Raw genomic sequence first — 11262 nt, forward strand, 5'->3', positions numbered from 1 at the left:
ACTAATAATACTACCAAGGTAAGTGAAGCTGCCTACCAGATCAATATTTTCATCACCAACCGTCACCTTTTCATCTTCACTTATTCCTAGCCTTAGTGACTTAGTCTTCCAAACATTATTTTTCAAACCAATTCTAGCACCCTGAACTCGTAAAACCTCTAAAACCTCATTCATTTTGCTCACACTTTCATCTAGGATGCTTAAATCATCAGCATAATCTAAGTCCAGGAGACTTTTTCCTTCCCATTTGATTCCGTGGTCTCCCATTGCCTTTCCTGTGCTCCTTAAGACAAAGTCCATCAAAATAATCCATATACAGAGGGGTAGAACACAGCCCTGCTTAACTCCTGAGTTAATACAAAACCAGCTGCTAACCTCATTTCCTACATTAACCACAGCAGTGCTATTCACGTACATAGCACTAATCACTTTAATGTAATTGTCTGGTATACCGTACAAGGATAAAACCTTTACTAAAGCTCTTCTATCAACAGAGTCGAACGCTTGCTCATAATCTATAAAACTGAGGACCAAAGGTGTTAGAAAACTCAGGCACTTCTCAATTATTAACCTAAGAGTGAAAATTTGGTCGACAAATCCTCTGCCTTTTCTAAAACCACACTGCTCTTCCTTAAAACTTTGTCTACAGCATCCCCCAGTCTAAAAAGTATCATATCAATAAGTAATTTGCTACCTACAGAGACCAGACTAATGCCTCGATAATTACCACACTCACTTTTATCACCTTTCTTATAAAGTGGCTTAATTAAGGTTTTCCTAAAATCGTTAAGTACTTCCCCTTTTTTAAAAATCATATTCAAAATCTTCAATAACTCATTTCTAACCTCAGAGCCACCATATTTAAGAAACTCATTTACCACCCTATCAGCACCAGGAGCCTTATTATTCTTTAATCATTTTAGTACTGTTGCTAATTCCTCCTCACAAAACAAATCTTCCTTCACATCCAAGGTATCACAAACTTTTACATTTTCCTCTATATTTTCTCCTGCAACTCTATCTCGGTTAAGCAAATTCTCAAAATGTTCCGCCCATCTCTCTTTACTTTTTTTTATCACTAATTGCGGCCCCATTCCTATCTTTAACTGGGACAAGTCCGGATTGACTGCTCCCTCTCAATTTCTTATCATGTCAGTACAATATTTTACTATTATGACTTCTAACTGTATCTTCCAGGTCCTCGGCAATTCTATCCATGGCCTCCACTTCACACCTCCTTAGTTCATATTTCAATGCTTTCTCCACTTTCTTTACATTTCTTTTGTTTTCATACGATCTATCACTAAGATAATTCTTGTACAAGTCCTTTCTCCTTTCTATTAAACATAAAGCTTTTTCACTAATATTATTAGCTGCAGTTCTAGCTTTCTTCCCTAATACACCTTCCGCAACTTCACAAATTATTTTTCTAAAATTATTCCCACCATCTTCCACATTATCAAATTTTAAACTCTGAAGTTTAGTATTCAACTGTTCCTGGAAAGTTTCTATCAAATTCTCATCCTGAAGTCTACCAACATCATAACTTCCCGGGAGGTAGTTACCCTTCCGATATTTCAGCTTTAAATTAACCCTTGACACTACTAGATGGTGATCTTTACTTTTAACATCAATAACAGCACTCCTATATACCCTAGTATCTTGTATTGATCCTGCCAGTCTTCAGTTTACTATAATATAATCAATAAGGTTTGCTGTCCTACCGTCACGTGAATACCATGTTAACTTATGAGCCATTTTGTGACCAAACACTGTTTTGGTTATAACTAGATTGTTATACCTACTAAATTGCAAAAGTCTGTATCCATTACTGTTTTCTTTTCCTACACCAAATTTACCTAGGCTGGGATACCATCTATCCCTATTTCTACCAACCTGGGCGTTAAAATCTCCCAGTAATATAATCATATTTCTATCTGGGACCTTGTCTATTTGCTCCTGTAACTGTAAGCAAAATTCATCTAAGTCACTAGTATTTCCGTCAGTCGGTTCTACAGTGGAATATAACTACTATAACTTATACCCTGAACTTTCTAGTCATAAAATGAGCAACTAGTATTCTATTATTAATACCTTCCCAGCCCAAACAAGACTTAGCAGCTTCCTTATTCATCATCAGCCTTACTGGCGATGCTCTTCTATCAACTAGAGTTGAAATCCTGCACAGACAGTCTCAAGCCTTTTACCTCCGACTCATTATATATTCATGCCTATAAATAATTGCTACTACGGGAAGGCAATCCATTGTATATAAGTTAGCTAGGAAGAGGTTTTCAGCCCAAAGACGCCCATCAAAACATACCAAGCCCAGAAGAATTGTCCATTAGTCAGAATCCCGTGCGATTGCTGTTTCGTTTACTAGGCTATAATTTCCTCGAGGGGCGCCACTCCTCAAGTGGGAATAGAGTTGACCGCAAGGTCCTCAGTCTTGCAGGTGCCCCGAAAAGGTCGAGGCAGCCCTTTGCAGAGGCCGTTGTCCATAGACCTGGATCTTACGCCTTGCCACAGTTGTCCTCCTATAGAGAATCCTCCGCGATAGTGTTCTGCATCACCAGGCAATTTAACCCGTTACTGGGAGAAGGTATGCAACTCATGAGACTTGTGGATAAATCGGTGGGCTCTTTTGAACGTACATCTGAGGGGCCTTCTTTCTCCTCCGCTTCTATTTATGACCCGGGGCGAGGGTGCCCCAGATTCTATTATGGACCCCCAGGGAAAAGGTTCTCCCTTGGTCCGTGCCTCCTTTGGAGGTACCCTACATATCTGTAGAGCTTTCCTATATCGCCAGCTGGGGACACGCTGAATGGCCGGGGGTAAGTCAGTCAATTACGCTCATGTACGTTTGTGTGTTGTTTTGAGAGTATAACCTTGTGAAAACCAAATAAAAAACAACTGCGTTTTCTGCTAAAACCTACCTCTAAACAAAGGTTAATTGACATAATTTAGGGCCATTGCCAGGAAGCTCTGGGTGAAATGTTAGCTTTGTGATTATAATTTTTTATTGCATACAAAATTTGAATTTAAATTAGTTACGGAATAGCCGCTAATATAAAGAAGAAAAGAAGTAGGGCTGTTCAACATATGTGTTCCTGAAAAAAAAGCGTCTGTTTATCTAGTGTTGTCTTGTTTTATACAAAATTATCCTTTTAGTACTTATGGCCCCCATTTTTATTCATTTTATTAATATTACTTACTTTTACTTATTTTATTTACATTTTACTTATGTACTTATGTTTGTGTGCTTGTTCATCGCTGTAGGCTACGTTTTAATATTGAATTTATGTACTTATATAGTATACAATGTTTTTTTGTATACAATGTAGGCTAGCTGATTGAAAGCAACAAATTCGGGATTTTTTTGTGTTGTGAAAGTATGCTTGATAATAAAGTACTATTCATTCATTCAACCCATTTTGGTCAAAAACACATTGAATTTCAGACTAGGATAGAGCATCTTTTGACTACGTTAATCCGTTGATAAACCCCCTAAAGATACCGGACTATTTCAATCAGGGAAAGTAGGGTATATCACTATTTTTTGAAGACGGCAGCATTTTTGGGAATGTTTTAAAGTCATCTATTCCAAAATTAGTACACTATTAAATTCCTTATAAAATTTTATCAAGTTAAACTGTCAGTTTTTTAAGGCTTTGATAAAAGTTATATTAGTTAGTGGATGGCTTACTAGAGGAACAGTGAACCCCCGTCCCACCCGAAGAAATTTTCTATATTATTTCAAAGAAAGTACGTAGAACAAGATGAAATAATCTTTTAGGAATCAAATTAATTGACAATCCTAAAAGTTTCTGAAATATTCTATCTCCTCTGGCATTTTTCTGCAACCCAGTTTTCTTTTTAGGTAAGAGACACAGCAATGTTAACACCAATGTTTAATAAACAAAAACTTCAGTTTGAAAAGGGCACAGGCTACAAGATCACTGGATTCGGAAATACAAATAAGACAAGGAGGATCCAAAAAGGGGCAGAAACTTTCTACAAAAACCACAAAGGTTAAACACTACTACTACAACAACTACACTGCTAATACTACTACAACAACAACTACTACTATTGGGAACACTACTAAGGCTAAGGGTATTAAGATGAAAATTTCAGGAAATATTAAGGGAGGAGTTACACAAATTAAAACACACTATGTGCATACAGGTTGTCAAGGGGTTGGCAATACTACTGGTGCAACTGCTACTTCTATTACTAATATTGCTAACGCTACTACTAGTAATGCTACAACTACTAATACTTCTGCTATTCCTTTTGTGACTAATACCCCTAAGGCTTAGGATGTGAAAATGAAAATTTAAGGAAATACGGAGGGGGAATGTCAACCAAATAATAACTGTTTTGGATGCAGGTTGTCCAAAAGGGTGCGTCAGCAATATCTTAGGACCAGCTTGGTTATGAAGTTGAAATTTACAGGGCTTGTTGTGGAGGATGTTGAACCAAGGCAAAGGCAATATTTGCTTGCTACTACTACTAAAGCTAAAGGTGGTAGTGTAAAAATTTCAGGGAGTATTGAGAGGATGCTGAACTAAATATGCATGCACATGGTAAAAATGACGTATCAGCAATATCCCAGGAGCAGTTTAGGGCATCAAGTTGTAACTTTCATCGTGGGTTGAGAAAGCAGTTAAGACACTAAGACCATGTAGATTGTAAAAAGAGTATACAAGTAATATCTCAGGAACAGCTTAAAGCATTGACTTTAAACTTTCAGGGTGTGTTGAGGCGCATATTCAACTAACAAAGAATAACTTTTTGTGTACTACTGCTACTATAGTTATTGGTACGAGTGAGGCTAATGGTATTAAGGTGAAACTTCCAGGGAATATTTAGGGGAAGTTTCAATTAACACACTATACACATGGAGGTTGTCAAAGAGACAAATAAGCAATATCCTAAGAAAGGCTTAAAGTATTAAGTTGAAACTTTCATGGCATCTTGAGGGATATGTTGAAATAACCAAAAGGCACTATGTGCATGTTACTACTACTACTAAAACTGGTGCTACAACTAATACTGCTACTACTACAACTGCTACTAATACTATTGCCACGATTACTACTTCTACTACTGCTACCACCACTGAAGCTAAAAGCACTATGGTGAAACATCCAGGGAATGTTGAGGAGGATGTTCAAATAAATCGATATATACTATGTGCATACTATTACTACTGCTATTAACACGTAACTTTCAGCAGCTGCTGGACTAACAAAAAATATATACATATATATACATATTTTTATATATATATATATATATATATATATATATATATATATATATATATATATATATATATATATATATATATAAATTTTAAAATTCTTTTTAGGATAGAAAACATAGCAAAAATTCAATACTTGAAAAGTTTTACTATACTCAGCAAAGGATGGTTTTTCTTGAGAATTAATTAAAAAAATACTTTCCGAAAAAGAAGTTTTTCAAATAAAAGTGAAGCCCATTTTAGACTTAAGATCAGCAGATACAAATACCTGTTAAAATTCAAAGTCAAAACGACCAGAAATTACTATTAAAGAATAAATGAAGCCCAAAACGAACAGAAATTAAGCAAACAATCATAGCAAAAAAACATACAACATGTAATAATATAAATGAATAAATAAATCTTAAAGCTAGTAATGCTTAAATTGAATATGCAAATCATGCTTAAAACGAAAAAAATATATTTTGCTATTGATGTATAAATCAAACCCAAACCGAACAGAAATTAAATAAACTATCAATGCAAACAAATATACAATAAATACTAATATAAATGAATCTTAAAAAGAGTGAAACTTAAATTGAATATGCAAATCAAACTTGAAACAAACAAAAATCACTACAAACAAGAGTTTGGGTATCACCTCCTTCTCTCACTGTAATAGTCTAAAACCTACTGCGTCATTGGAACTTTACTGAAAACGAATTTTATTACAAATATTTTCTTATGTACTTAATATTGAAAATAGCATCAAAATTACGGTAAAATTTTGAACTGATGAGCTTTCAGCAATTAATATCATTATACATAAAATATTAAATTTAATTTATTAGTTCCTTCTAAAACTGTTCAAGACAAATATAGTTTCACTGCAAACAAGAGTATGGATACTGCCCCCTGGCTTAACTGCAAAAACCTAAGGCCTACTTCGTCATTGGCGCTTCAATAGAAACGAATTTACAAATATTTTCTTTTCCAGTTCTTGCAGCATTGAAAATGAAAATAATTGCAGTGAAATAAAATCTTGAATTGATGGATTTTTCAACAATTAATATCATTATATATCAAATATTCAATTTGGTTTTGTTTATACTTTCCAAGACTATTCGAGACTTATATAGTTTTTAGTAAAGTGCCAATAACGCAGTAGGTTTTAGACATTTACAGTGAGAGAAGGAGGCGATACCAAAACTCTTGTTTGTAGTGATTTTTGTTTGTTTCAAGTTTGATTTGAATATTTAATTTAAGTTTCATTCGTTTTAAGATTCATTTATTCATTTACATTAGTATCTATAGTATGTTTGTTTGCAATGATTGTTTACTTAATTTCTGCTCGTTTTTAGTTTCATTTATACTTCAATAGCAATTTTTTTTTTCGTTTTAAGTATGATTTTCATATTCAATCGCAGCATTGCTCCCTTAAGGATCTATTTATTCATTTATATTATTACTTGTTGTATTTTTTTTTGCTATGATGGGCTAATTAATTTCTGTTCGTTTTGGGTTTCATTTATTCTTTAATAATAATTTCTGGTCGTGTTGTGTTTGGATTTTAACAGGTATTTGTATCTGCTGATATTAATTTTAAAATGGGCTTTACTTTTCTTTGAAAAACTTCTTTTTCGGATTTTTTTTTAATTAATTTTTGATCGTTTTTGATTGCAAAAAGTTTCAAGTTTTTAGAAATTCATATTTCAAAATCAAAGTTTTTTTTCAAAATCAAATATTCATCAAAGTATAATAACTAGTATCAAAGTAATAATATAAAAGGAAAAAAATGGGTTTGTGTAAGACTCGGAGTTTTTATTATCTGATGTTCGATTTATTTTTAAAAAAATGGCTATCTTAAAATTTGCATCATATGGGTGTGGGGAAAAAAGGGCACGGGGGGGGGGCTAATTGTCATCCGATATCTTTTGACTCTTTAAAAGTGAACTAGAACTTTCCATTTTTAATCCAATGAGGCCTCTCTAAAGTTTATACGAGCAGCCCTTCTATAAGAACCATATATACCCACAGGGCATAATTTTACACGCCTGTCCCCAGGCCCTGGGGGTTGTCGACCATGGAGTTTTAATATCTGATGTTTGAAATATTTTTAACAAAATAGTCACCTCAAAAATTTTACCAGATGGGTTTTGGGAAGAAAAAGACGTGGAGGGGGAGGGACTAGTTATCCTCATATTTCTTCTGACTCTGAGAAAGTGAACTAGAACCTTTAATTTCACATCAAATGAGCCCTCTGAAGTTTATACAAGCATCCTTTTCATAACAACCATATACGGCCTTAGGACAGAACTTACAACGCCTGCCGCCCGGTCCTGGGCGGCAGGTCGACACCGGAGTTTTTGTTATCTGACCTTTGAACTATTTTAAAAGTTGACTTGACTTACTTGACTTAAGTCCCATCCGTCCTCGAAGGTCGTTTTGGGGCCTCTTCATTCACTATGTTATTGATGTGGCGTCTGTATGAGCATCTATCTTCAGCCAGTCGTAGAAGTTGCGGCAGGTTCAGTGTTGGAGAGTTGTGTTTCCATCTCTGGGGGCCAACCTCTGGGGCGAGAACCATGCACGCGACCATCGAAGACTATTTTCGGCAGACGAGAATTTTCCATAAGCTGGATGTGGCCTAGCCACATAAGTTGCTGCAGTTTTATTTGATCAAGTATGGTGTGTTTGATCTTGAGGCTTTCAAACAACCTAATATTAGAGATCCTGTCCAGGTACGTAATGCCAGCAATACAGCGGAGTGACTTTGTTTCAAATGCGGCTAGGTGACGTTGGTCATCTGTTTTGAGGGTCCGTGATTCACAGGAGTACATGGAAATGGGGATAATCAGTGTGTTAAAGAGTCTTGTTTTCAGCAGTGTCGACAAATTCTTGTTCCTCCAGATCGTCATCAAGGCTTTAAAGCTAGAGTTTGCAAGCGCCAGGCACCTCTTAATATCTTTCGAGTGGTTGTTATCGGACGTTATAAGGCTACCAAGATAGGTGAAATCTTCGACCCATTGTATGTTGTCACCACCGAGCTGGATGCTTAAGGTTTCTTGGTTTTCCGACTTTCACGAGCAGAGCATGGCTTTCGTCTTTGAGGAATTGATGGTCATTCCAAAGGAACTGGTGGTTGATTGGATGTTGTCGGCCTGGGACTAAAGTTCCCCAAGATTCTCATCTACTTGGTCTATGTCGTCTGCATAAGCTAATTTATCAATCGATATTCCCTCAATGTGGACACTTGATGAGTTTTTAAGGAGTGAGAAGACAGCGGTAAGAAACAGGTTAAACAGTTCCGGTGAAAGCAAACAACCCTGCAGCACACCAGTCGATGTTTCAAAGCTATCGGAAAGGACTTCTCCCGTCATGACGCGGCTTCTGGATTTTGAGTACATATCTCTGATCAATGATACTAAGTTCTGTGGTATACCAAAATGGAGAAGAATTTGCCATAGACCTTCTCTCCGTTTGAGGTCGAAAGCCTGCTTAAAGTCAACGAAAAGGTGGAAAATACTACGTCGAGTTCAAGATATTTTTCCACAATTTGACGGACCGTAAATATCTGATCAATCGTTGACTTGTTTGGGTGGAAACCGGCCTGATATTCTGGAATCACAGTTGAAGATATAGCTCTTATACGCTCTAGCATTACTCTAGTGAGTATTTTAGCGGCGTGGCTCGTAAGGCTTATAGGTCTGTATTTATCACAGACTGCTTTCGAGCCTTTCTTATGGATTGGAACTATCGTGGCTTCACACCATGAGGAGGGAAAGTGACCTTCTTCCCAAGCAGCAGTAGTAATTTTTAGGTATAGGTCAACAAGTGGATCGCAATTTGCTTTTAGTAATTCCTATTGGATTCCATCTGGGCCTGCAGATTTGTTTGTCCTTAAACCCTTGATATCCAAGTCTATCTCAGATCGAAGTGGGAGTGGGCTTGGGTCTGCGGTAATTACGGGGAATCTGTTAAGCACCGATTGGGCTGGGAGGATCGTTGAGTTTAATTTGCTCTCAAAGTCTTCTTTCCATCTGGTTTGGATCCCGTCTGTAGTTTGGATCTGGTTACCATCTTCATCAAGGAGGGTACAGGCTTTCAGTCCCTTTTTTTGGCTAGTTCCCTCACTCGCCTGTACATGAAGTGAGAGTCACCTTTCTTGAATGCCATTTCGCATTGCTCACATTGTTCCCTTACATAGGAGCGGTGAGCACGGCGAGTGGCTTTCTCTACCACACGTTTCAATCGTTTGTACATATCCCGACTTTCTCTATCTAGTTTGTTCGTGTGATTGGGTTTTTCCTCACATAGTGAGATTATCTCATCCGTGATACAAAGTTTATGGTCCGCCTTTTGGACTCCCAGGGTCGATTGGGCGACATCGCATATAACCTGCGAACTACTCTTCACAAGATTATTGATGTCATCTTTTGATAGAGTTAGCGGGGATGTAGAGAGGAGTTTAGAAATTTTTTCGGAAAGAGTAGCTGTGTATTTTGTCGAGTAATTTTGTCTTTTAAGAGGTCTACTCTGAATCTGGAGGCTTTTTGGAGAGTTTAGCGGCCACTTTTAGACGTAGTTTAAAAGAAGTCATAACAAGCGAGTGGTCACTATCGAAGTTGCCGCCAGCCAAAGTGACTGTATTTATGGTGTAAGATTTCCAGCGTTTATAAAAGAGTATATAATCTATTAGATTCAGAGTCCTTCCATCTGGGGATGTCCAGGTTGTTTTGCGTCGGGCTCTGTGTTTGAAGGATGTGTTAGTGATAATAAGATCACTATCTTGGAAAAATTCCATTAGGCGCTCACCTCTCTTGCTCAGCTGGCCATGGCCAAATTTGCCCATCACGTCCTTGTTGCCAGATAGGTCAGCACCGACAATGGCGTTGAAGTCCCCGATGACAAATACTATATCTTTTTTGGTACGGAGACCACTAGACACTGATGTTGGAGATAAAAGTTTTCGGATTCTTCATCATCTCTGCTTGAGTCGGGTGCATATACTTGGATGATTGTATGATTTGCCGGTGAGCCTTTCAGGCGGATCATGATCAAACGTTCTGAGATGGGTGGTGCTGCGATTAGTGATCTCCTAACTTTACTGGAGAGTAAGAAGCCTACTCCCTTCTGGTGTTTCCCATCAGCACGTCCTGATGGTACAAGAGTAGCTTCATCAAGTTTTTCTTCACCGGTGACTGGGAGGTGGGTTTCGGATAGGCCGACTACGTCCCAATTGTAACGGTTTATCTCTCTCAGGAGGAGTTCCTTTTTTCCTTGTTTTGCAAGCGTTCTGATATTAAGGGTACCAATTGATAAAGACAATTTAGGTGATATAATGGCCTCCAGGGATGGAGTTGTCAAAGTTGAGGTATTCACGCGATTAGCGGTCGTCGTACCGTCTGCTGCCCCGAACGCGGTAGATCTAAACGCATGGTCTTCGTCGGTTTCCCCGGACGCGGTAGCAATGGTTCTCACATTCATTTGTTTGCTCATTATCATCATAAAAGTGAAAAAAGGGGTTTCTTGGCTGGTGTCAGGACATCGGCAAGCCACTCCTCACTATCCCTAGCAGGGGCCGACTATATCTCCTACCGATAATGCGCCCTTATGGCATCCTACATCACCAACAATTTACCCATTGCTGGGGAAGTGGATTGTGACTAGCGGGACGTGTCCACGCACCGGTGGGCCCAGCCCCATGCACATCAGAGGGGTCATCCTCCTCCTCCACCTTTATTTATGTCCCTCTGGTGAGGGTGTTCCAGTTATATTTCAAGACCCCCAGAAACTGGGTCCCCCCTTGGCCCGCGCCTCCTCTCTCCATGGAGGTATCCTACATATCTGTAGGAAGTTCCCCTATCCGCCACCTGGGGACGCGCTGAGTGGCCTGGGGAGGCCCCTGCTGAGAAGGTAACTCAGTAGGTATCTGGAATTTTTGTTATCTGACCTTTGAACTATTTTGAACAAAATGGCTATCTCAAAATCTTTATCGGATGCATTTGGGG

General features: G+C 38.0%; 1 protein-coding gene across 1 annotated transcript in view; it reads right to left on the reverse strand.

Moving 5' to 3' along the window:
• The window catches only part of LOC148952907 (uncharacterized), a 121248-nt gene that overhangs the window by 24513 nt on the left and 85473 nt on the right, over positions 1-11262 (reverse strand). The window contains exons 8-9 of the mRNA XM_089087820.1: positions 10167-10784; positions 9412-9800 (exon numbers count right to left, since the gene is read on the reverse strand). Coding sequence (XP_088943946.1) covers positions 9412-9800; positions 10167-10784 — 1007 coding nt within the window. The remainder of the gene's footprint in view (positions 1-9411; positions 9801-10166; positions 10785-11262) is intronic.

This window comes from Artemia sp. Qi Xiang Cuo, chromosome 4 (assembly GCF_049724085.1).
Source record: "Artemia sp. Qi Xiang Cuo chromosome 4, ASM4972408v1, whole genome shotgun sequence".
Lineage (NCBI taxonomy): Eukaryota > Metazoa > Arthropoda > Branchiopoda > Anostraca > Artemiidae > Artemia > Artemia sp. Qi Xiang Cuo.